Genomic DNA, 27,995 nt, shown 5'->3' on the forward strand with positions numbered 1-27,995 from the left:
ATGTGTTTGTAATGTACATGTTATTTTTTCAAAGGTTATTTTAAAGGCTGTTTGCAATAGATTATTTAATTGGCTTATTTTTGGAATTTAGATTTAGTCACATGGTGGTTACATTGACATAGATTATTTTTCAGAATGGTTTGTTTTTAGGATTTGAACTGTGTAATTGATTTTGATTGTAATTGACTTGAGATTGGATTAATTAATTGATGGTAATTTAATTCTGTTGATTTGCTTTGTTTGTATTTAATGATTGGTTTGTACAGTATCTTGTTTGGAATAGTTTATTTGATTTTTACCATTGCTTGGCAAAGTATACATGATGCACAGATTAATTGTATCATGTACACATTTTCAAATTGATTGTTTTTATTAGCATTTCTAAAATATTGATTTCGCTTGGTGCTGTTTGATATTTGGAGATATTTGTATTTCGGCATGTATATCCTTAACCATTTCTTTGTATATTGGTTAATCATGAATACTGTATATATACTGTATATTATAATATATATTATAATACGTGTATATATATATATATATATATATATATATATATATATATATATACACATACATACATACATGATGAAGCCACTGTACAAATAAATGGGTAAAGGGTGGGTATCGGGTCAGGGTGGCTTAACCCCTTAACGACTGTAGCGGTTAATAACCGCTAAGGTGATTAAGGGGTTAGGGGACATTAGATTGGCTCTTTTAATTCTTGTGTATATTTTTCAGCACCCGAGTGTATGGACGGCGATGAAGATGAGGATGGCCTTCATCGTGGGTGCCGGACAAGGGTGAGTACAAAATGTATTTATTTTATTGATTGTGATTAATGTATATTTAATGGGCAAATGCATTATTATCCATATGTGGATAATAGTAATTTTGCCCATTACTGTAGTGTACTGTATGTGTTAGGGGGGGTATTTTTTTATAGTATTGTTTATTTTTTGGGGGCACACCATTGGTACCGCAGGCCCGCGGGGTCAGCCGGGGACGTCCGCGGGCCTGTTGTATGGATGGTGTAAAAAAACAAGAATAAACTGTGCGCTACTATCTAACTCCTACTTATAAATAAATAAAGTGCAGTGACTAAACCATAAATATACTAAATAAACCACAATACCAAGTGAATAAGTGATTGTATAATAAATTATATCATAACCGTGTGGTTGATAAGGGCGTCTGCTGCTATAAACATTGGGGGTGGCTCAGCACCCCACACACTCTAAGAAATGTAAACAAAAAGAAAACAGCGCACAACGCCAAATAGTGAAGCAAGTAATAAAAATGTATTACAATATTAAAGGGGTATAAAATCTGCGTACATCAAATAGAAAATTCATAAGCATTTAGTGTATATCACACTTGTTTACCACTCCATGGTTGTAGACAGGGGAGTCTGGTACTCAGCTTTCTCTACAGGAGCCTCTGTGGTGGTTGTGGGGCATAGGATCCCTCATACACTTTTCATCCAGCAGGATGCTGCTTTCAAGGGAGTTCCTTAACAGCAGTCTGGCTCCACTGCAGGTTCAGGCACTCAGTGGAACCGAGTCTCAAGCGGCAATATGCCTCTTCCAGGGGTTTTTTCTTACAGTCCTTCGTTTCTCCTGTGGAGATTTCACCGTTTTATCAGCTGCTGCAATGGCAGGGCAATTCAGAGCCGATGGAAAGGCTTAGCAAACACTTCCGCAATTGCATGCGCCTGCACAGCTTGCCACGATGCCGCTCCGTCACGTGGTGTAGCGGAGTGACGTCACAGTTCCCGTGGCAGTGGTGAAGGAGCAGGAGAAAGTCCCTTAGAGTCTCTATAGCGGCGCATAAACCGCTCAGTCAGCACAATAACACCAAAAGATAATGGATTAAATGCAGATCCAGGGGATAATAAAAAACAATGTTTTTGGTGTTATTGTGCTGACTGAGCATTGCAGCAGCTGATAAAACGGTGAAATCTCCACAGGAGAAACGAAGGACTGTAAGAAAAAAAACCCTGGAAGAGGCATATTGCCGCTTGAGACTCGGTTCCACTGAGTGCCTGAATCTGCAGTGGAGCCAGACTGCTGTTAAGGAACTCCCTTGAAAGCAGCATCCTGCTGGATGAAAAGTGTATGAGGGATCCTACTGTATGCCCCACAACCACCACAGAGGCTCCTGTAGAGAAAGCTGAGTACCAGATTCCCCTGTCTACAACCATGGAGTGGTAAACAAGTGTGATATACACTAAATGCTTATGAATTTTCTATTTGATGTACGCAGATTTTATACCCCTTTAATATTGTAATACATTTTTATTACTTGCTTCACTATTTGGCGTTGTGCGCTGTTTTCTTTTTGTTTCCGTATGGATGGTGTACCTGCAAAAAGGTAAACAAAGAATTTTTTTCAAAGTCCAGCTCCTTTTGCGCCTGCCTTTAGCTGGCGCGTTTGTCAGGCGTGATTTTTAAGGCCGAATCACTTAGCGCTGCTTAGTGAATCACAGGTACTGGCAAAAATCAGCGCAATAGCCTGATCGTGCGCATTTTGCGCCAAGGGCTGAAAAAAGCCCTTTTAAGAGCGATAAAGCGCAGTTATCACTGCTTAGTGAATCGCACTGCAGCCTTATCGGTCTTAAAGGGTACTTTGCGCTCTTAAAGCCACTTAACGGAGCTTAGTGAATCTGCCCCTGTGTGTTATTTGAAGTGGTTTTGCATTTTTGAGAAAAGAGTTACCAGCGGCTTTGCAAAATGTGCGAGCTTAAGCCATTTTTGTCATACCGCTCGGATTTGCAGAGCCGGAATGAAATTGTCTCTAAAAAAGGCTTCTTGCATGGTTTGGACATGTGAGAAGGGCTTTCAGTATATGGCAGCCAGCATATCCGAGTGAAAAGGGTTCGTTGTGCATGGATATTCACTACTCACAGCTACTGTACAAGAATAGACCCCATTGAGTCTTGCCTGGCTTTGTTGGAATACCTAAATGTAGTGCACTTCCCCCACCCCCTGTGAGATATGGCGGCTACTGTGTGTGTGGTGTGTTACCTGCAGCTCACAGGAGGCCTGAACCTCCACTGCTGGGAGTCTTTAGTGTAACTGATTCATCTGGTGAAAGCGCCTCCACCTGCGCGGGATTCTAACAGTGTTGGATAACCCCATGCAGGACACTACAGTATGTAAGTAATATACACTGGTATGGTATAACAAGTTTACTGAACGCATAAGGATAATAACAGAACCACTCAGGTCTCGCAGGGCCGTAACCCCACACCGTGCCCCCAACACCGTGTCCACGTCCCGTTAGGGGGGGGGGGGTTTACCTCAAAGTACTGAGGTGCCTCATGGCACCCAACCACCCTGGTGTCCACAGAGTCAACCCACCCAAAGTGTGTGTGACAGCGCTGTCCACACTCACGTGTTACTGTTGGTGCACTTGTAGACTGGTGGTATACCTGCCGGGTGCTCCAACACCCGGTAGAGCCAACTGAAGAAAAGGGATCCGCTGATCCAGCAACGTTGTCCACGATGGCGTCTGCCTCCGCGTGGTGTGGTATCCGGTTGGAGTGTCCCACCGTAAAGATAGTCTCTTTGCCTTTCGGTGGTGGCCTGGTCCCAGATCACAGGCCGCAAATGCTGCGCAGTGTTCTGCTGTGTCCCTGACACTAATGATGCTAAGCGGGGCAGTGTCCCTGTCTAAGGGGCCTGTCCCTATAGCAGCCACAAGCTATGTGGGAGTCGGGGCCTAACGGGGGTCTCTGGCCTATTTGCTGTTTCGCGCCATGTGACCTAGCAGCCCCAGTGGCTGCTGGGTGTTGTCCCTGCGGATGAGCACCTTTTTGTAATGCCCTCCACTATCTGATGTTCTGCGCATGCACGGGGGGTACCAAGATGGCTGCCTCAACTATGGGGCCATTGCGCATGCGCGAACATACTGCACATGCGTGCGCATTTCAAGATGGCGGCCCCCGCTTGCCGGGTGTGCTGCGGACCTCCTGCGACCCGGTCGCCCCTGCCTCAGCCTCCTTGCACTGCCTACAAGTTCCCCTGCCGTAGCGGAGGTAACCAGGACCCAGTATTGTTGCCACACCTTTTGTTTGCTCCTTTAACAAGTGTCCTAACTTGAAATAGCATTTACATTGCGGCAGGTTCGTTATTAATGACTGGGGACTATCGCATGGAAACTCATTAACTCTAGTGGAAGTTTCCATGCGATAGTGACATTGACAATTGACATTTATCGCAGTTTAATGAATAACCCCCGCTGACTCAAGCTATCAAACTGACATGAAACAGGCTGACAGGAAATGTTCTATTTGCTGCGTTGGGTGAGTGACTGGTCTTTTCCCAATAAATGAAATATAAACCATGTGCTGTGGGTTATCATTTTAGAAGATAAATATTTATATTCATCATAAAATAGACTGATAGCAAATAGTTTAATAGAGCTATCAAAGGCTGGGCCAGGAAGACTGCCCTTCAAGCACCACTTTTTAACATCGCAGTTAGAATTGTACACCACTTTACAAGTTACCTATGGAAATAGACATTAGGGAAGTCTCTGGAAAGGAACATGGGAAAGATTTGAAATATTGTACTTATTTTACCTTTATAATAAAAATAACACATTTGTAAGAGGGACTAAAGAGTGTAAAGAAGAGATAGCAGAGACACAGAAAGGCACCTGTTCATGGAGATGCACTCTGGTGGGTTGGTTATGTCTTAATAGTGAGAGGTAAAATAAAATATTTAAAAACATAACTTTTAATACACAACTTAAAATATAAGTAATATTTATATTTACTGAGAACATAAAAATAAAAGTTTGCCTAGCAGCAATCTGTGTGAGCAGGCTCCTTGGTATAGAGAAGATTAATGAGGTGTGCCAAGTACATTCCCAATCCCAGGTACCTAGTGAACTGAGTCCGGTAGGTAAGGGTAGGGGGAAATATATCTAAAGTGGCTGTGTAACGTAATTTTGTTGATCTGCTAAGCATGCCGCTAAAAATACCGTATGAAGAGTTAAACCAAACTATAATGACCCTCCAGAACCATAGGAACTCACTGCATACGGCTGTATGGTGCAGGTGAGTGCAAGTGGGGATCACTAATTGTCTGTAACTCTGAGTAGTAGGTTAGGGTAATCGGGTGTGGAGATATTGAGAGAAGCCTATTGTGAGATCAGTGATAATTTACCATAAGAGATCAGAACTCTCCTACTCAAAATCTCAGAACGGTCTGAAATCCCACAGGCCTCACTCCTGCTTGCTGGCGCTGCGGACTGATTCGGACGTGTGCTGCTCATTCACTACTGAGAACGCACGCAAATTATGCATCACTGGTACCCCCCTTCCCCTGAACCTATCCAATGCCTGCTGTGTTAAGCCAGATGGCCATTTTGCTCCATTCACAGAGCTTTGTCAAGGGCAATCTATTGGTTCCCAAATCCATCGCTACCAATATATAGTGGATTAGTGGATGGTTACTATAGTAGCCAAACAATCAGTAATAAACAAATGGTTATTCTGTATTCATTTGTTGAATAGTGTAATTATTATGCTTTGCTGAAGGGGATACCCATGTAGAGATCTGTAGGCATAAAGATCATAGAAAATGCACACTACAACAATAATTATTAAAAGCAAATTAAAATATATGCATGTCTTTAAAGACTGACTCAATGCACAATGTTCAATATGTTGTGATTCACCGCACATTTTCTATAATTATCATGTAATACAGATGTTTGATCATAACCTGATGGATTGATTGTTTATATAAACGGGCTATAGAATGTGTTCTTCTTCTGTGAGCTGAGCTAAACACTACCCTCAACAAAGGGTGCTGCGGACCCAGGGGGGGAAAACACTGCTTGCTTGCTGAGTGAGCACCTCCCGCGCTGCCTGGAGACATAGAGGCTCCAATCTGCACCTCCTCTCTCTCTCTCTCTCTCTCCTCTCTGCTGGGCTGAGAGAGGAGATGTGGATAGGAGGTCTATGTCTGCAGCTGACATGTTTCAGGTGAGTGGGAGGAAAGCGGGAATGAGTGAGGTCTTTGTGTGGGAAGGAGAATGTGAGGGCTTTGTGTGGGGTGGAGAGGGAGTCTGGTGCTTGTTTAGGGTGGGGGAGGAGTGTGTGGTAAATAAGAGAATCGCGAGTGGATGTGGTGTTGATGATTAAGAAAGAGAGTATGTATGCTGTGTAAGAACGTGGGTAAATGTGGAGTGTGCTGACTAAAACGGTGAGTATAATGTGTGAGGGTGAATGTGGGGTTTGAAGGAAGAGGCTGTGTTAGTGTGTTAGGTGTGTGTTTGTGAAAAGGAGGGTGAGGGTGTATGTGTATAAGCAATGAGTGGATAAGTGAGACCTGAAGGGCAGGGCGCCCTACGATTTTAAAAATCATACAAAGGGTGTTCATGCTCTAAAAGGGTTGAGAAATACTGCTTTAGAGAATCATGAGATAGTCTGAAGCAGTAACTATGTAACTATGTAACTATGTAGTAATTAAGTTTGTCTGTAGCGAGATGGTGCACATATAATTGGGACAACTTTAGAACATCAGTACAAAGTACACTTTCTTTTTAATCATCATTTATATTTATCTAGTTACACATATATATTATTGCTGACACACATACAAAGACACCAAATCAGGTAAATGCAAGGAATACAGATTACAGACGCAATTACCTTACACGGCAGTGCCAAAAGTAGTGGGTTTACGAGAAGAAATATTTAAAGCATTTGGCTCTATTTTTTATATGATAATAACATTTCAGAAAGCAGCTTGGAATATGTTTCTGTGTCTGGATAACCTCTATTAATAATGTGTTTATTTTTACGAAGCAGTAATGATAAACTGGTTTTTTTTGCAGGTGAAAATGAATATGCCAAAGGAAGATGTCGAAAACAACAGGTAGAACAGATTTGAAATGTATATGCAATACACAGACTTCCATTGTGTTAATTTAGCCATAGGACAGCAGGTTTATGAACATATACGGGGTATGGGACTTTTGCAGGTTGTGACACTAGCTTCAGACTGCAGTGACCCTTTCTTTATGTAGCCCCTGTAAGAAATGGGGGCTATATATCTTTCTCCTACTGGTGTAAGTCCCGTTAAGGGCAGGCCGCCAGTAGTTATCATGGGTTTTTCCCCCGCTTCAAGCCCTGCCTTGAGTGATGGAGACAGGCCTCTGACTCTGTGTGCAGGCTGGAGACAGAGGGGAGGTCCTGCTGACATCATGAGGGGTGGGGCTGTCTAAAGTTAGCTCTGCCTGTTCCTGTAAGTGACAAGTAGTTCTGTCCTGGGAGCAGAGAGAGTGCTGGTGTGTCTGATCGGAGAGGCCATGGTTAGAGTGACACCTGTGATTGGAGAGGAGGCAGAAGACGAGCCTGTTTAGAGCTGATAAAACTAAGTGGACCAATGCCCCTCACCCTACTCAAGGGGTGAGGGGGGGAATCTTGCCTCACCCAGAGGGTATACCCTAGGGGTGAGTGTTGGGGGGATATTATATTGGAACCCCATACAGCCCATCCTGCAGGGATACAGCCTGGAGGAAAAGGAGAGGAGGTCAACATCTTGTACACTGCATATGGACTGCTGCTGTGCATGAACTGCTGCTGTGTGCTGTTGTAAGGACAATAAAGAGACATTGCTGTTTTATACAAAAGACTGTGTGTGAGATTGGAATCTCTCGCCCTGGGACCAGGGCTTCTCTGGGAGGATTCCAGCCTATTCCCTAGGTTTTCGCCAGAGATGGAGGCGCTGCACCACCACCGCTAAAGATGAAGGCATATACCCCAGAAGCCGGTCCCTGTTATCCCCAATACCAACGCGGGAGACTCAGGCCCTCCTGTTCCTCACAGGTATGCACCACCAACATACATGTAGCCAGCCCTCACTACACCCTAGAGGTCCAGTCTGCGACCGGGGGGGGAACATGGGTTACATTTGGAGGCGAGCTGCTGAGATCCAGAACAGGACAGGCTTTCAGCAAGGCAGAGCGGGAAGAGTGAAGTGCACCTTCCGTGCAAGTACTGGAGAGAGTAGGGCATGTAATACCAGGGGTAGTCGGGGAGCGTGGATTCCCGCACTGTACGCCCTGGGTGCCCTAAGAGGGTGATGTAAGATGGGTGTATGGCTATTGCTGTCCTAGTCCCTTGAGGCAGATAGTGTGAGGCAACTGGGGGGGGGTTAGCCTGTTAACTTGTCCAGGGACCATGGCCCAAGGCCCGCACTATGAGTGGCCAAAAGTAGGAGATGCCCGTACTTAGGGAGATGCCCGGTACACTAGCCAGCACCCACATAAAACACACCACAGAGTACTTGTAGGAACCGTCAGCCAGTGCGGTGCACAGAGAGAGAGTTCTGCCTAGCCTGGGGTATGCCACATCATATCAGTGGGCAAAACAGTCAGAAAGAGTATGCAGAGAACGTTTAGTGAGCAGTGTGAGAGCAGTCAGTGTCTAAGAACGAGCTATACACTAGACACTGAGAATAGTGCAATTATACATTTGGAAGGCTCATCAAAGATGGCGGCCGTCACTACATGTGCTCCGCAGAGCAAGAAAGAGTCAAAAATGGCGACCGCAGCGCCATCCACGGCCCAGCAGTTAGCAACCGAACTAAAATGGCGACTCCCGCCAATCCTGGATGGCGCACGTGAAGCGTGCAAAGAGACTGTTACAGAAATGTGGCGGGAGATGTGCAGGGGTTTGGCGCCAAACCCAGATCCCCTGCAAAAGGAGCGGAGCGGCGCGAAAGCCGAAAGTCCACCCACCTGTGCTGTGACTGGCCAACAGACAAGGCCACGTCACACTGAGAGAAGGAGTGCCCCTCCTCTTGTTTCCACCAGAGGGAGGGGGCACAAGGAGAGCCAATCAGGAGCGTCCTCCCAGCGAAGGGAGGGACAGGAAGTGAGAGAGAGGAACTTCACTTCTGTCTGACATTCACAGAGAGAGGAGCTGAAAACATTGAACTGTTCCACCCCTGAGCAAATCATGTCAGAACTGAGCACAACAATCTTTCAACTTCCAGGAGGCTTCCTGGTGGTGGAGATCGAGGGCCGAGAGTACCTCCGGTGCCTGTGCATCCACTGCAGGACACCCGGACCGGCCGCAAGCACCAAAGCACGATGCCCTCAATGTGGCACGTACTACTTATGGCCTAACGAACCATGGCCCATGCTAAAGACCCCTCGGGGTGCCTCTCCGGGAACGCTAATGGAGGTGGCGGAGACAACAGATGAGGCTGCCCTAGTTCCCTGCACCCCTGCTAAGGTGGGAACCAAGGCCCAGCCAACTATAGAGCCGAGCGGAGATCCGGCGGAGAAGAGCACGACCGCAGTGGAGGTACCGGAGCGGGCCCGTTTCGTTCCACTACCCACTGGCGGTGCCAAAAAAGACCCAGGTGACTCCCTAGCGGAGGATCCGACCAAGTCGTCTTCGGAGGAAGAAGATGGCATCTCATCGGTGGCGATGCGCCTACCGGCGAACCACCCCAGCTGTAAGAAAGATGGCGGTCCACTTACCGGAGAGAGGGAGCAGACGAGTCCGGACACCCACCAACGGCGAGTGCTGGTGTGGCCTGAGGCCCGTAGAAGTTCCACGGCCGTAGTGACTCCCAGTGTGGCGGAGACGGGATCCGAGATGGCTCCGGAGGAACCAGATGTCATCCGCCGGCAGCGGAATGGTAAGGAGACTCCACCACCCCCTTACTCCCACCAGGCGAAGAAGGATCCTGCAGAGGACGAGATGGAGAGGCTCGCGGCCTACTTACCCGTCCGCGGACCGGATAGTCCACCACCGCCCCTTCCGGTCTTCGACGCACTTCCGGTGCGTGACCACGGAGCGGATGGAGATTCCGCGGGCGGCCATGATGACGACACTTCCGGTTCCGGCTGGCACGGAGGACCGGCGGCCAGCTTTGCGGCCAGAGGAGCCGCCATGGCGGCTGCACTTGCCAACCTTGACCGCCACGGCATTCACAGAGGAGCACGGAGCACGCCGGAAAGGGCAAGCAAGAAAGTGCCCAGTGGTCGCGGTATCACCCGCTTACTGGACATTGAAACGGACATTGCCCCAGCCCCTAGCGCCCTTGCCCCGGCCACTGCCCCTGCCCAGTCACGAGTCATGACACCGGGACCTAGCGGGGATAAGTTAAGTAAGAACCCCAAGTACTCCAAGGATTTGAGGGATTGGGAACTAAGTGACGAGGGATCTGATGGGGAAGTACTGTATGATACTGTGATACATGTGCCTAACCCTATGTCATTTTCTCCTGTGTTTAGAGGGAGGACCCAAGGGTCCCACACTACTGCGGAGGCAGGGCCTGTAAGCAAAGTGGTCCACAAAATGAACCCAACCATCTACATTAACGCGAAAGGTAGACGCAGTTGCTCGCACTCTACTGAGGCGTTCACGTCCGGTGTGTCATCTAGTGCATTGTCTGAGTACGAACACCGTGACAAGTGGTGGGCACCCCTGTTCACTGGGTACCACAAAGGTATGGACCGTACCAGGTTCTTGTTGATAAGGAGCAACATAGTAGACCATTGGTGGGCGGTAGGTGCCTATACTCCCCAGGAGGTGGCGGATGAGTTAGAGCACAGATATCAGGAGATAGAGCAAAAACTCCTCATGCCTAAGGGGCCTAGTATATTATACAATGACATTGCTCCTGCAGAACCAGAGTTTTGGGTACTGCCAAGCAGGGCGGGTCATATGAAGCTGCCCAAATTGAGCAGAGCAGACAGAGCCATAGTATTCAGGTATAGGCAGTCCCACGGGTACGAGTACCCTTATGTACCTGAACCCATAATGAGGGAAATAGAGGAGAACAGAGATAGCTGGCTCAGGGAGGCCATACAAGAATACTTGAGAACGAAGTTTGGTAATGCGGGTTACCACGAGGACCGAATCAGTGAGGTGGTCCGGGCCTGGAGTGTGGGGCGGTGCATATACATGCACAGTGTGATATACCGGCCGGAGTCTGGGTCAGTATAACCCTACTACATTACTATAACTGACCACAATGGGAGGAAGGTACGGAAGCCTGACCCAAAACATTATTATTAGTGGTTCTCCCTGTTTGGAGTAACCGTACTGTTGTTATAATACCATCTGGTGAATGGTTCAATGAATATCATAACCTGCAATGTGTTTGTTTCCCAGGTTTGTTCACCGCAGGGTGGTGCTGCTAAAGTTAGGTCCAAGTGGGGACCATTGGATTCCACCTGAGGGAGAGTGTAGCCCCGGTAAGAAATGGGGGCTATATATCTTTCTCCTACTGGTGTAAGTCCTGTTAAGGGCAGGTCGCCAGTAGTTATCATGGGTTTTTCCCCCGCTTCAAGCCCTGCCTTGTGTGATGGAGGCAGGCCTCTGACTCTGTGTGCAAGCCGGAGACAGAGGGGAGGTCCTGCTGACATCATGAGGGGTGGGGCTGTCTAAAGTTAGCTCTGCCTGTTCCTGTAAGTGACAAGTAGTTCTGTCCTGGGAACAGAGAGAGTGCTGGTGTGTCTGATCGGAGAGGCCATGGTTAGAGTGACACCTGTGATTGGAGAGGAGGCAGAAGACGAGCCTGTTTAGAGCTGATAAAACTAAGTGGACCAATGCCCCTCACCCTACTCAAGGGGTGAGGGGGGGAATCTTGCCTCACCCAGAGGGTATACCCTAGGGGTGAGTGTCGGGGGGATATTGGAACCCCATACAGCCCATCCTGCAGGGATACAGCCTGGAGGAAAAGGAGAGGAGGTCAACATCCTGTACACTGCATATGGACTGCTGCTGTGCATGAACTGCTGCTGTGTGCTGTTGTAAGGACAATAAAGAGACATTGCTGTTTTATATAAAAAGAGACTGTGTGTGAGATTGGAATCTCTCGCCCTGGGACCAGGGCTTCTCTGGGAGGATTCCAGCCTATTCCCTAGGTTTTCACCAGAGATGGAGGCGCTGCACCACCACCACTAAAGATGAAGGCATATACCCCAGAAGCCTGTCCCTGTTATCCCCAATACCAACGCGGGAGACTTAGGCCCTCCTGTTCCTCACAGGTATGCACCACCAACATACATGTAGCCAGCCCTCACTACACCCTAGAGGTCCAGTCTGCGACTCGGGGGAGGGGGGGAACATGGGTTACATTTAGATTGGGAAAAATCAGTACCTAAATTAATGATGCTGTGCATACTGTAGGCCAACATTTGCCTAAGTAGTATTATTCCATAAGACACCCAGCACCGGAAGACTCTTTACATCCCATTCAAATAAATGGTGGTTTAGAGAGGGGCCGAGGTTATCCTAATCTCAATAACAATTTAATTTGAGATTAGCATAACCTCGGCCTCCGTCTAATACACCATACATTTGCATTGTGCTGTAAAGTATTTTCCGAAGTTGGAAGGTGTCTTTTGCAATAGCACTATTTAGTCAATTTGATCAATGTATCCTTTGATGTTGCCTACTAACGTACATGCAGCAAGTTGTTTGCTCGACGTCATAAAATGACGTGTCTATAAATTTATTTTTAGGGTTGTGTATGGAATACAAAGTCAAACCCAAAACAGAAAGTATTGTAGTCAAGAACATTACATATTTTGTTGGACATCTGAGAAATTGTAGTCTTATTTTTACTATCATTATTACTACTGTAACTCAACAGAACTTTGATCTTAAAGCACCAGTTTGTGTTGCTTATTATAATTTTAAAAATAATTGGGGGGGGGTGGGGCGAAGGGATTTAATTCACTTGAACCGAGGGGTGTTCCTCAGGGTGCCCTAACTTCCGGGGACTATTACGTTTCTAAGATACCGGCAATATCTGTTTATATTTACATGAAAGAAAATCAATAAAACAATTGGAGTGCTGCTTTTTAAATACAAATCGATGTTTTCTGTAATACAGGGGTGTGCAAACTTTTTACGTCGCACCACCCGCTCTCCTACCTGCTCTCTGGGATCTCCTCATCCCTGCGATGTCGCTGTGACATGGCAACGCGTCGTGGCAGCGTCATATGATGTCACGCCTCCACGTTATCATGGCAATGCGTTGTCATTTGACGCCACATTGTTATGGCGACACGTCATCGCTATCAGAAGAGTAGGAGGAGAAGCCGGAGAGAAGGTAAGAGGCAGTCACAGCGGCCAAGCTCTCTCCCCCCGGGAATCAGTTTAAATGTTGTGGGGAAGAGCGCAGGTCCTCTGTAAGCGCGGGGCACGGTGCGGTGCCCCCCCTTAGAAAATGTTACACTCCCCAGTTTGCACACTCCCGCTGTCATACATCTTTTGGGGTACATGCATTAGTAATGATCACATAAGTGTGTAACGTAAACTGCCAGATTTTGTGGTGTTTTGGAACAAAAGGGGTTACATTTGTGAACTTTGCTAGTTGGTTCAGGAGGAATAGGAAGAGAAATTGGGGAATGCAACAATGTAGCTATTCTATGTTGTCTTGGTAACCCTGAAGCCTCACAGAAAAGGCTAGAAGTTTTTGACACTTTGGAACCTTCAAGGAAAGGGTTTTAAATGAGCAGTCCTTGCGGCTATGCTTTTGAAAATTTTTAATAGATTTTGAAGCAGGGGGTCTCCAGAGCTGAAAAGTGCTGATTTCAGCTCCAGGGAACCCTTGCTTCCCGAAATATGTACCTCCTGTATGGGGTGTCGGTAGGAGCCTTGGCGGGGTTCACAATATGGCGGTTAAAAATTCCCCAGTCCTGCAGGCCAATAGGAAGTTGTGACATCATACCTAGCATCTTGCTATTGGCCTGTTTGACATCAGTGTCCCTGATGAAGACGCCTCATTAGCGATGAAACGCGTAGGGCTGTGTTTTTGAACGTGTTGGTTTCGTGTTGTTGGTGTCATCATGCCTACGGAGACTGCGTGTGTGGAACTGTATCTCTGGCGTTGAGATCCCGGACGATACTTGAGTTGCACTCCCCTCCCTTTGTTTCTACACGGACCCATATCATCGTACCCAGAAGCTGTGTGTTCCCGGCTCCAGTCTCTGCCTGACGGTTCCAGCTGATGACACCCAGGAGTGATTCTCAATATGCGCAAATACCATCGGCGAGGTTTTTTATTTTACATTTAGGTCTGATTATACACATACATACATACAGAATGTTCATATGTAAAGATCCAAGTAGAAAAGCCATATGATGAATTGGCGAAGATACAAAGATGGATGGGACTGAGTAAGTGATGGACAAGTACTTGATTACTCCAGGTAACCTGATTCTGATTGACCAATTGTAATCGAGTTGCTGGCTATAATAAGCAATCATCTAATTCTACAAAGTGACTCCCCATCTGTCTATAGCCATGAACCTGAGTATACAGGCCAAAAATGTTTCTACACTTTGATTTATCTGATGCAGAGTTTTTGCCCAGTTTTGTCTCAATTCTACATGTAAAATTTGTAGTGACAACTGCGCTCCAATGTTCGATCACAGTGATAATGGAAAAGGACTCAGGCTAATAAGACATAACATTCTCTGTGGGGCCAAATGATCCCTGAGGTAGGGGCAAGCATTAAAACCCCATGACACCTCCAATAGGGATGGTCCCCATCAAAGTGTTGAAAAGTACTCACATACTGCGCTGGTCCAAAATCCTTGAAGACATGCAGCCAAGTAAATGTAGATAGCTGTAGAAGAAAGAGGAGAACCGGCGCACAATCCAATGAAGTGGGTCCCAGGATGAACAAAATAGATAATTTATTAATATAACATCCAACAAACGGAGGAGAGCAACCTCCTACGTGTTTCGAACAATAATTCTATGTCAAGTTTGTTGGATGTTATATTAATAAATTATCTATTTTGTTCATCCTGGGACCCACTTCATTGGATTGTGCCTCAATTCTTCAGCCTGGAAACTTTGATACATATGGGTAGTATTGCTGAACTCTGATAAGGAATATCAAAACTCAATCCCACATTCATTGCAATTCAAGTCAAAGGTAGTTAAACTGGGGTCAAGCTCAGACACTGCTTATCTGTTTAGTGAATCCCTGCTATAGCCCCCTTTGTTAGAAAGATATGTGCTAAAACATACAGGCATACCCTGCATTAACGTACGCAATGGGACCGGAGCATGTATGTAAAGCGAAAATGTACTTAAAGTGAAGCACTACCTTTTTCCACTTATCGATGCATTTACTGTACTGCAATCGTCATATACGTGCATAACTGATGTAAACCTCACATTTTTGTAACAGGCTATATAGTTTCCCCGCTTGCGCACAGCTTCAGTACAGGTAGGGAGCCAATATCACTGTTCAGGACGTGCTGACAGGCGCATGCGTGAGCTGCCATTTGCCTATTGGGCGATATGTCCTTACTCGCAAGTGTACGTAAAGTGAGTGTCCTTTAACTGGGGTATGCCTGTATATTGTCACTTGGAGACTATGGGGTATCAGATTTACCAACAAAACAGATGGAATTTTTCCCATGATAAATCTGGTGTTTTTTTGCACCAGTTTTGATTTCAAAACATCCCCCCTTTATTTGTTGCTTGAGTCCGTTTTCCTTTTTAAATTCTTGATTTAACCTTTCCCTCAACTCTCAAAATGACTTTCACTGTATAAAGAAATACATAAATAATATCTGAAAACATTCTGTAGTAATTGTTCCCAGGATCAGAGTGGCCCTTTGGTGAACAATGCATATATACTGTACCTGATGGGCCCTGGCATCAGGTGGGTGACTAAGGTGGCCAAGTGTCTTTGAATGAGCAGGAGACTTAAAATATTGGGTACACTTTGGGAGGCTGATTTAATCTTCCATGACAGTCTGAGAGCCAGGCTGCATGGAGGGTCGATCTGCTATGTAGCTAATATTGTATGTACAGTATGCATACCTATATACAGCTAGGAGTGCAGTCCCTTTTAAAACTTTTGTCAGCTTTAGCCCTATACTGGCCCCCTAGAATCTGTTGATAGCCCGGTCTGAAACTGGTTGTACTTGATATTTTTATTTTCCCATAGTTCCACACAACAGTATGGTTAAGAGGATCTTCAATATATTTGTAATACATAATTGTACCTTTTAATCTTTATAGGTGACCACATCATCTCCAACTCAATTCATAACTGTTGGGACTCTGGAACATGGTGGCATCTTTGTGAGTTTTATTGATTCATATACCAATAAAAAGTTTGTTTAAATATTTTTAAACTAAACTGCTTTTCATTCAATTTAAGACAGGATTCATATCATGTTTGTTGTATTATCTAAATGTTCATGGATTTACTTAATTTATTTGCAAATATTACCAGCACTGCATTATGGAATAGATGTTATGCTCTGTAACCAGGAGGTCGTTAGTCAATTATGACAATGTAAAATATCGTTTTAAATTACTTAAATGAGAATTTCTTTACATATTACACCGTCATTTAGTCCTAACAGCAGTTTCATATAATTCAGTTACTCTAACATTTCTCAAATTTAATTCACTAGGGAGCCAAAAGCATTTTGATGAAAGTATATGTTAAATTATACGTGGAGAAAAACATTATAATGATGAATAATGAATATGTCTAATACATGTTTTGTTTATTTGAATTTAAGCCATATATGGATATAGTCATACCTGAAGAAAAACATGGTACTGTAGTATAGAAAGTACTAGCTATGTCCAATAAATGTATTTGTATTGAAATGTGTGGCATGTACAGATTGGAGATGTGCTAAACAGTCTCAAATGCATTGGCAAAATATTTAGACTTAAAATATTGCAGTTTTTGTGAGATATTTCACCAAGCAATGGGGGCTAAAAAGAATGGCAAAATTTGGTATCAGCACCATATTTTATGTAGTTCAAAGAGCAGCTGACTCACTTGCAGCAAAAGGATTACATTATAAGAAGTGATTAATTGTACACATTTATTACAGATTATTTATGAAAAGATTTATGCAAGATACAATGCCCTTCTGCCAGAATGGACTTGTTCAGTTATACTTGGAGAAAGAACATGTTTGTGTGACGGATCGGGGGACTCGCGCTTCCCAGCGTGTCCCCGTCACCTCTGTTTCCACTGCCTCTAGCCCTCCCTCTTCCCTGCGTCCTCGCTTTCTCCCTCGCGGCCGTTCCTCTGCGGCTCGGTTGGCATGCCCTGACGCGCGTTCAGGCCACCTGCGCGTCCTCCAATGTGCGAGCGCGTTCGCGATCACTGGTACCCCTCTGTGGCACCTGAGGTCCCTCGCGTGCCTTTATTCCCCCAGCGTCCACATTACCTTGCTCCTCTGCCTCTCCGTCCCTCTCGCCCCCGTTGCCGAGCACCCCCGCGGCGCTGCCTCCCTCACGTTCTGTGACACGCGCGGTGCACGCGCATAGTACCCTTACAGAGGGCGCGCGCAAACGCTCCAGTTATCTGCCATCTAGCTCTGCCCCCCGTGGCTTACAAGCCATACCTCTTCATTATTCCCCTGTCTCCTCCCCTGCTCTCTCAGACCTATCCCTGCAAACTCTCACTCAACCCTCTGCTCCTCCTCTCTCCCCTATTGGTTCTCCTTCCTTTATAACCCCACTCTGTCCACTTACTCATTGCTCTGCATAGCTTTCCTGTGACTCCTGTGTGTGCAGTGTCTATGCCTAGCTCCCTTGTTTGTTTCAGTGCTGGTTCCTGTCCCTGCCCCTGTTTGGATTCCCTTGGCTTGAACTCGTGTACTGCTTTGGATTTGACTACTCTGCTTTCTCCTACCCTTGAACCTTGGCTTACGGACTTCACTACGCTGCTTTCTCCAACCCTTGAACACTGGCTTACGAACATCACTATGCTGCTCTCTCCAATCCTTGAACTTTGGCACACGGACATTACTATCCGATCTCTGGCACCCCGGACTCTGCAAGTATACATTAACCCTTTCTTACCAGGCCCGGCAACGCATTACCACACTCCGGGCACGCCCTCACTGCTGTGGGTGCGTGTTATACCCTTACCCACCTCAGTACTGGGGACTGGCCAGGTCTGCGGGCATACAGGCGTTACAGTTTGAGAGCAAGAATGGTGAGTGGAAGAGACCATAATAATGGGAGAGAGAGGAAATGGATGTGAAAGGTGATGGAATGCTAGAGAGATCGAGAGGAGAGAGAGACAGGAAAAAGAGAAAGAGAGTGACAGGGCAGGAAAAGAGACACAGAGAGGGGAGGATTTGAGGTAACGACATTGGGAGAAGGAGAGAGTACCAGATGGAGGATAGATAGATAGCAGGAGGAGGAGGGACTGAGGAGGAAGAGACCACAAGTGTACTGCCCCTGCTGAACCCTCTGATGACTCATGGAACAGGAGGTCCTAGAATAGACTGAACACAGGCAGTATTATAGATTTTTTTTTATTTTTTAAGGAAGGACTTTGAGCCTACTGTATGACTGACCGGGATCGTGTCGTGTCTCCTCTGGTGAAACTGCTCAGCTCATTACATTATCTAGCTTCTGGGTCTTTTCAGTCTACCGTGGCTACAACAGGGCGGATGTCACAAGCAGTATTCTCTAGTACTATCACCTGTAAAAAGACACTGGGAACTATATATACTTTCCCAGTGAGAGAACAGCATGGCCGGACCTGAAAAGGAGGTTATATGCCATTACTGACCTATCGAATGTAATGGGTGTCATCAATTGCACACATGTTGCATTAGCAACCCAGTTAACAGGAGGATGTGTTTCACAAAAGGAAACTTTTCTACTCCATATATTTCGCTGATGTAATGTGATGCGAACATGAGAATTCTGAATGTGGTAATTTGTTATTCTAGAATTCTAATGTTTTGGGGGAAGAGTAACAAAAACATTTTCTTGAAGCTAAACCTATGGTTTTGAACTATATAGAATATGGTCCTTAGATGCTCCAGTAATGTGAAACATTTAGCAACACTGAGAGACCCTTTTGCTGCCAAGACGATTCTGCAATGCATTGCAGGCCAACTAACAACAAAGTATGAAGAGGTCTATGGCAGTGTTTCTCAACCCTCTGCTTATGGAACCCCAGCCAGACCTGATTTCAGGCATAACAGTTGAATTATCATGCACACTTATCTTCTACATGAATGTGTGATTTGTGAGTATTGCCTGACTGGGGAGAGGTTTGAGAAACCCTGGCCTATGATGTGAGTTACACACAAGTTAAAGTGTTTAGGTGTAGAACTGCTTCTATTCCTCCAAAGCCCTATTAAAAGAACGATTGCTGTCATACAAACAAGGCAAAAATAGAAAGTTGCGAGGCGGTTCACTGCTGCCGCCGGGGTATGAATGTAAACACGCAAGTTGTAATAATAAAAAAAGGTTTATTTGTGCATATTACACAGAGTGCGCTGCAGAGCCAACTCGGACGCGTTTCGTTCCTAGCAGGAACTTTGTCAAACTTTGACAAAGTTCCTGCTAGGAACGAAACGCGTCAGAGTTGGCTCTGCAGCGCACTCTGTGTAATATGCACAAATAAACCTTTTTTTATTATTACAACTTGCGTGTTTACATTCATACCCCGGCGGCAGCAGTGAACCGCCTCGCAACTTTCTATTTTTGTATTACTTACCTTTGGCTGGAGCACGCTGACTTCCTCTTCCAGTTCACAGTCCAAGTGACGTCATCGCAGACCGGAGCCCGGCGAGTCAAGACTGTGAGTTATCTCCCTTCCCCTACCTCCGTGAGAGGATTTCTGAGTCCGTGGTTGACACCGGGATAAGAGGGCAGTGGCGGAGGGTAGCGGTGTACTTAGCCTGCGCTTCCTTTTAGGAGACGCGGCGGTATCACTGATATTCATTCCTCCCTACCACAACTAGCCCCTACCCGTGTTAGTCATTCTCCATGTACTCCTAAGGGGTGTGATTATCATACTACAAAATACATGTGGTTCAGTGAACGGAAGAGAGGCTTATGAACATTTATTTTGTGTTTCATGGACTTGTGGTTCTAATGTGGAACTGGCTAGTTTTTATTTAGTAGCATCAGTTTGTTCTTAGGAGTGATCCTGGATTTCGTTGTATACAAACAAGGCACACTGGTGTTAGTATTTCTCCTTGTTCACACGTGACATCATTTATGTAGGTTATACACCTGTTGAACACCAACTAATTAGTTTTGATATCAATTACATGTTGAGTGCTTAAAGTAAGATTTCTGTGTAAGCCCTCAAATCTTCTATATTGTTAGTTGCCTAGACCAGTCAGTGTGCATAATTAGAAAACAGTGTTATGATTTCTCACCAATGTCATAAGCAATTATTTTATGCACGATGATGAATTAGGAAACAATGCAATTTGATGGGTATGAGTGCATTGAAGGCATATTACATGGTGGAGATTGAGTAAGTATTTGTATTATATTGCATTGCTTTTGTCCAACCTCACACAGGCCCTATATTCCATAAAGTCCAACGAAAAATTTAACAATTAATATCCACTGGAATTGATCTTTAACATCATCTGTAGATTCAGTAATGCCTTTTTCCAAACAATAGTTTTTATGCCTCATATTTTGTAATAATAAATAAATGAGCATATTATTGAAAATATTTAGGAGATACAGTTTTTTTTATATTATGTGTTCTTTCCTTTTATAGGGTCTGGCAGAAACCATATTCAATCTCTCTGATCTACGGTTTAGCCTGGTAAGTCTTTATTTTATTTTTTCATTTGGATACTTTGTTTAAACCTGAACAAGAAATATAGGTTCATGCTACTAGAATGCAAAGTAAATCCTTAGACATTAGTATATATAGAACTGTATGGAACATGCTAATGCCATAGGGTTGAGCATAGGTAGACAAAGTATAATGAAGTTTACAAGTGAAGATTTACAGAGCTACTGTAGCATAATAAAAACTATGGCATCTATTTATCATATTAATCCTATTTACGCAAAGAAAATGAATCTTGTGCAATCCCTTTGCACTGGTACTGCCCTAGTTTTACACCTGAGAGACCCTAGTAAAAAGCCCCCAGTAGGTATAGAAAGAGCCATTAAGTAATTTGAAGACTTCAGCTGTCACATTTTTACCTTGTCTGTACCGTAACTGTTACATACGCACATAATCACATATTATCTCTAACTGTAGCATAGTAGAGAATAACACTGATGTATCATTTGAACGTAATCATTCAAGTGTGGTAATGTGCCCATTTCTCATAAGTGGGTGGCAAAAGGGGTGCTACCTGTGCAATTAAAATGATGCAACAGGACAATGAGAGAGTCGCTGACAAATGCTCTAATGGAGCACGCCCCGGGCTGTGTAGAACGTAACATTTATTGCATACTACTAAAATGAAGGTGAACCGGGTGTAGTAATAATAAAATAACATGAATGTGCTGACAAACAATGGTGCTCCAACTAAAAACAAGAAAGCACGAGCAAGCAAAAGAGTGTCTAATAGAGCACCCTGAAACAATGTTAATAGAAGGGTCATTGAAATGTTGCCCTGGATTAATGCCAGTTACTAGACGCCCCCCATCCCACTTTTTTTTAATGTTGTAGATATTGTTGCCCTTTATTGACTGCAGCAATCAAATGATTGTGAGTGCTGGTTGCCATTATTAGAGCGGCCATTCAAATATTCCCAGTATAGCAGAGACAGACTTAGAGCTGTAGAGGCGTATGATCCCAAATCGATGGCTGTAATAGCTGCTGATTGCGGAAATCCCCGTTTGCACCTAATAGCCCAAGTAGGCAGAGGTGAGTAGCACTAACTCGATGAGAGCAATAAGAGACTGAATAATAAAACTATCCCTTGCTAACCGGCAAATCAAAGCCCTCACAGATTGCTAGCACTGCCTGTAACTTCTGGAATGATGTCACTGTGTCATGACGCCCTATGCGTTTCACTCACGTGGGAGCTTCGTCAGGGTTGGTGATAAGAAAGGGAGATCAGTTGCTGCCTTAAATAGCACCCCGTAATCACGCGCACATAAACATGATGTGGATTTAACCCATCAGGTGCTACAGGCAGAAAATACTATATAGTCTACCCTGGGTCCATCTGGAGATGGTGAGATTTAATATTTTACGTTATCTGTTGCTCCTGTGTTCAGCTTCACTCTCAATAAATTACAGGCATACCCCACTTTAAGGACACTAACTTTAAGTACACTCGCGAGTAAGTACATGTCGCCCAATAGGCAAATAGCAGCTCGCGCATGCGCCTGTCAGCACGTCCTGAACAGCAATACCAGCTCCCTACCTGTACCGAAGCTGTGCGCATGCGGGGAGACTATAGAGCCTGTTACAAATGTGTTGTTTACATCAGTTATGCACATATATGACGATTGCAGTACAGTACATGCATCAATAAGTGGAAAAAAGGTAGTGCTTCACTTTAAGTACATTTTCACTTTACATACATGCTCCGGTCTCATTGCCTACGTTAATGCGGGTATGCCTGTATGTATTAAAAGTTTATGGTTAATATATTCATTTTAATAATGTTAATAGTGATGATAATGCTGGACATATCATATTTAAGAATAATGTATCAATTTTACAGCTTATGTATGTATGTCTTTATTTATATAGTGCCTTTAATGTACATAGCGCTTCACAGCAGTAATATACGTGACAATCACATAAATAAGACTATGGGACGATTCACAAAGCAGTGATAAAATCAGTGCTTTTGTGTGCGACTATAAAACATTTTTATCACACTTTAAAACATGAGGCCAAAAGTGGGATTCACAAAGAAGTGAAGCCCATTTTTTAAAATGCGATAAAAAAATGCACTATCGTGCGACCTGTTTTTTTTTCAGTGCTATCGTGCTATAGCGCGATAGCTGATAGAAAAAAATGCAGCCTGTAAAAGCTGCATGGAGACACTCCGTCTCCATGCACGGTTCTTACAGGCGATTGTGCAGTAAAAATATTGATTTTAATAATAGTGTACATGTGCAGGGGGTTTCCTGAGCTGAACCACATTGGGCTCAGCCTCGGGGAACCCCTACTTCCTGAGATACAGGCCCTGTTATGGTCTGTACGGTAGGGGGTCCCCGAGGCTGAAACCAATGCGGTTCAGCGCAGGAGATCCCCTGCTCATGTACACTAGTATCAAAACACCAATAACAATATGGTAATGAAGCTGCTTTAATATAATTTTATTAATAGTGTTCGGGAATCAGGGGGTCCCTGAGCCAAAAATCAAAAAGGTCCAGCTCAGGAGACCCCCTGCTCCCGCACACTAATTAAAAAAATGACATGAAAGCAACTTCATTACCTTAGCGCAGGCCTGCACAACTCCAGTCCTCGATGGCCGCAAACAGGCTACGTTTTTAGGATATCCCTACTTCAGAACAGCTGTGCTGAAGTAGGGTTATCCTGAAAACCTGGCCTGTTTGCGGCCCTTGAGGACTGGATTTGTGCAGGCCTGCCTTAGTGGCTATCCGCTATGGCAATGAAGGGGTTAAGGCACAATAGCAGGTTTATTTGGGGCAATTGCCCCCAATAAACATTGCAATATGTACTACCCACCATCCCCTGTGCCCCCAACAACCCCTATACCTCCCTAACATACATAAAAGCATTTTTTGTTTTTATGCACAGGAATGACACTAGAGGCCGGCAGGGGCCCTCAGGTTGTCCCCGCGGTGTCCGGGGGCCTCCAGGTGGTCCCTGGGGGTGTCATGGGGCCCCACAGGGGTGTCTGGCTGGTTGTCTAGGGGCCTCCAGGTTGTCCATGCGGGTGTCCCCACGGGTGTCTGTGGGTCCTCGGGTGATTCCCGCGGGTGTCCAGAGGTCCTCGTGTGGTCCCTGCAGTCCCCGCTGGCCTGCAGTACCAATCCTGTGCCCCCCAAAAAAATGTACAATACTTTGAAATAAATACACCCCCTTCCACCCTAAACACATACAGTACAGTAATGGGCACAATTACTATTATCCAGATATGGATAATAGTGCATTTGCCCATTTAAAATAAAACATTAACAAGCAGAAATAAAGTAAATAAAACTTGCACTCACCCCTGCCAGCCTGCCACGATGAAGGCCGTCCTCATCACCATCCATTTCCTCTGTTGCCAGAAACAATACAATAAAAATACAATCTAATGGCCCCTAACCCCTTAATCACCTTAGTGGTTAGTAACCGCTATAGCAATTAAGGAGTTAACCCACTTTCCCCCACTACCCACCCAGGAGGCCTAACCACCCTCCCCAGGCAACTACCACCACCCTCCACCCATTGGCTGTTTTGGATTGTGGATTTGTTAGAGAGTTTGTTGAGACTCCTGGAATCGGAGAGTGAAGACATCTAAAGGTAAGAGTTGCGAGAATGCCACTTCAACCATTGGATGATATGAAGAGACAAGCAAGATGAAGATCAGCAAGATAGTGCGACAGGGAGATACTACTGTATGTAATCAAAGCTGTTCACAGCAACACTTCAATAATTGTTCAAGAAATTAGAATTGGAAACTAAAAGGAACCAAAATCAACAATTAATGCTTGAGTTACCTACGATTTGCTGATATTATACATTTTTCCACAAGCACAATCAAAAAGGGAAAAGACTGACAAAGCTGCTGCAAAGGGATATACTGCAACAGTAACATGTGCTCTCTCTCTCTCTCTCTCTCTCTCTCTCTCTCTCTCTCTCTATCTCTCTCTCTTTCTTTCTCGTTCTCTCTCTCTCTGTTTAATAATTTTACCACAGTGATCTGGAAACCACAAATGTCTTCAAGCTAAGCATACTGCATAGTTTAATTGCCATATTGATAAATAACGAGAGTCCTGGGGACTCATTTATTGTAACAATTAGTGGGGAAGCAAACCACCAAGGTTAAAAAATGCCCAGCCTGTCATTTTAGTGGCTACTTCTAAAAGTTATTTAGAAAGTAGTAGCGTTTACTGATACAACATCATTAAAACATTGTAGCTACTGTATAAGACACATTATTACGTAAAACAATTCTTCCAACAGACATTTGTTTTTTACATTTCCTATATTTTCAGTCATGTACAGTATTTACAAAATAATATCTTGTCTTGAACTTTCTACTTAGCTTATACAAGAGTAAACCAAATAGCATGTAATTAATGAATGCATAATGGAAGGAAGGGTAACATTCATTTAGTTGTTTTTTTTTAATACTTAATACATTGTTAAGAAAGAAATGGGAAATAGGACAAGTATGAAAAGAGAAAATCATTAGCTCCTATGTGAAGGGGCTTAACTAATGGATTTTATCACGGCAGAAAATGGAAATGGGGGTTGTGTTTTGCAAGCTTAGTATACAAATACTATTCTAAACATTTTTATATGCCAAACTGACAGGCAGGGTTCCTAATTATGTACATTTTCTGTTAGAAATTAGACATGTTGAAATCCTCACAAGTATTAAATTAAAACCAATTACTGTATAATGAAGGCTATTCAAGTGGACCATTAATTTTATTGAGCTCAGAATAGGTATCTAATGGTGGGAAAAAGTAAAGCAAAATTATAACTGATATTATATACTGTAGTTGTTTAATTATCCCAAATGGAACATACTGGTGCAATATCTAATGTTCTGTGGCCCCCTTTCCCTCTGCTTTTGGGAACTACGCGGGAAACTACGCATGCTGCTGTGCCTGTACGCTCACAGGAGGCCTGAGCCTCCACTTCTGGGAGCCTGGGGTGAGCTCTATCTCCTTGCGTGCAGCACCTGCACCTATGAGGGATACCACTGTTGGCGGGATAACCCCTCACCGGAACCAACCCAACAGTAATAAGCAATACACCACACAATGTATATAACTAAACTTTACTGTACACAACACTAAACACAGATAACAAACAATATCAGGTACCAACAGTATAAGTGAATCCCAGAAGTTCTGATTGGAGGTTGCAGTTTTTACCAGCCCACCCCATCGGCGTTATGACGTTCTGTGATGCCGCATTGTCATGAGGTCGCTGCATCACATGACTTTGCAACGTCGATGAGGAGGGCTGTTATGATACAGCGGCCCCGCTCTCTCCCCTGGCAATCAGCTTTATTGCTGTAGGGAAGAGTGTGGGGCTCGTGAACTGCTTGGACATGTGGCCGCGGCCGGTGTTTAGCCACCACTCACCTGGCACAGGAACATCCCTCCACTGTGCCTTTTCGCTACTAAGGTAAGCCCCTAACCTTACTCCTTCCCCCTAAAAAATCTCTCATCTTAACCCCTGATACTAACGCTACCCTGTACACTGAAAACGGCAACTCCTAACCCTAAGCCCTTGCTCTTACCCTAAGCCCTTACCCTAAAACCCCTTACCTTAAGCCCTTATCTTAAAACCTGTTACCCTAAACTCCTTACCCTAATTCACTACCCTAAAAACTGAATAACTTACCCTAAAACCCCTATCCTTAACCCCCTACCCTAACCACTAAAATCCCATAAGTTAATTTACCTTATTAGCGAAACTGCGAAAAGGGCCCCTTCGCCACTGTCGCTCCACCACTGGACACTCAACCGCCAAATGCCAGCGGTGAAATGAATGCAGCAAAACGGCCGCAACCAATGACCGATTCCGCTGGAGAGGCTGTGGGACTCATAAGTTAAAACCAATTTAAATAAAGTGAAAACTACAATTGCTTGCCAATGTTCTTTAAACACGCTAGTGCTATTTTTTTTTGCACTGCTTTTGCCCCAGTTTTGCAGCTGGGAGACTTTATTAAGTACTGTAGATCTCAATGCTTCAAATATTGCTGAGGTTTCCCCAATGTGATTTTATCTGTTATATTTTTGTGAGCTGTGCATCCCTCTACAATAGCAAATGCTGTTCGCAATAAAATATTAAATCACTGCATGCAAATAATCAAACGGTGTGTGTTGTATGCAGATCAATGTCCTTCCCCAGTCCTTCCTCAACAGCTAATAGAAATGTATATTGAAGTCACGTAGAGGTTGTTTTACTTGTTAAGATATGAGTTTGGGATGTTTTTTTCCTGGGTGAAAGCGGGTCTAAAAAGCAGCACAAACTTCTGTAGTGGCGTGTCACGATGACATCAACTTTTGTCAACACATTTATATTTCTGGGTACTTGATTGAACAGAACAAGTTGCAAAATAAATTGTGATTTATTTCCTTAATAGACAAACACACGACATCTGCAGAATACACTTAAAGCACTCACTGGGATAAGGAAATGGAAGAAATTGTCCTTGGAACAAAATAAATTGTCCTTTGCTTGCCAGTGTAAGAAATGCAGCCTTGGTTTTAAAAGTCCTGTAGTTATGTGGTTGTTAACCCCTTCACTCCTGGACTGGTTGCTGCTGTACTGGAACAAAGTCTTGCATCTTTACATCATGGATTAAAATTCAGGAATCACACTGGGAAATACCTGGGAGGCCACAGTTATAGATTGGCCAAAGCTATCTTTAACATGTGGATCCAATCCCCTCGTGGGAACAAAAAAAAACATAAATAGCCATGTGACCCACAGTTCATAAGACCGGTCAAAAGGGCTGTCCGGTGGGCAGGGTGCATGGGTCAGGTTGACGCCCATGCCACTTAGCATACCTGGGCTACACCCATTTCTTGAGGCCACTGTGGCTGGTCTCTTGACTTAGAGGTGTCACTAGCCTGACATCTGCTGTGCATCAGTATGCCAGTATTGTATACATTATGGGCCTCTGGGTATTGTCATAATTGACACTCTTTTAGACAGGGGGACTCTAAATCTGTGGGAGCCTTTTGAGGCTCCATCATAAAAATAATTACAACCCTTTCAGGCTTGGTCATAAAAATACCGAAGCTCATTCACCCATATCACAGCTGGATGTCCAAGTAATTCCTGCTTAAACTTCAAAAAAAAATACCTCCTGCCTTACATTTAAGATCTTCTATCATGTATTGGTTAGAGGGTATGGCAAGCGATGCATCTTGTCTTTTACCCTCGCAGACAGGGAATGGCCTGCACATGGGGAATAAAAATGGCGGGGACAGGGCAACAACAGTAATGCATGGCAAATCAGGTATTAAGCCTTTCCTCCCCGTCACATGGCGTCATAAGCAGGATGATATCGTGATGATATTTTAAGCTCTCTTTATACCATAGCAAACTGG

General features: G+C 44.5%; 1 protein-coding gene across 2 annotated transcripts in view; it reads left to right on the top strand.

Moving 5' to 3' along the window:
- LOC142463472 (uncharacterized) overlaps positions 1-27,995 on the top strand; it is a 233,811-nt gene that overhangs the window by 201,721 nt on the left and 4,095 nt on the right. Inside the window, exons 14-17 of one of the 2 annotated variants that reach the window (XM_075566294.1) lie at positions 6,853-6,893; positions 16,038-16,100; positions 19,546-19,596; positions 20,539-20,586. In XM_075566294.1, the coding sequence (XP_075422409.1) occupies positions 6,853-6,893; positions 16,038-16,100; positions 19,546-19,596; positions 20,539-20,586 (203 nt within the window). The remainder of the gene's footprint in view (positions 1-6,852; positions 6,894-16,037; positions 16,101-19,545; positions 19,597-20,538; positions 20,587-27,995) is intronic. The other variant, XM_075566301.1, reaches the window with a different exon arrangement.

Source organism: Ascaphus truei, chromosome 1 (genome assembly GCF_040206685.1).
Source record: "Ascaphus truei isolate aAscTru1 chromosome 1, aAscTru1.hap1, whole genome shotgun sequence".
NCBI classification, from domain to species: domain Eukaryota; kingdom Metazoa; phylum Chordata; class Amphibia; order Anura; family Ascaphidae; genus Ascaphus; species Ascaphus truei.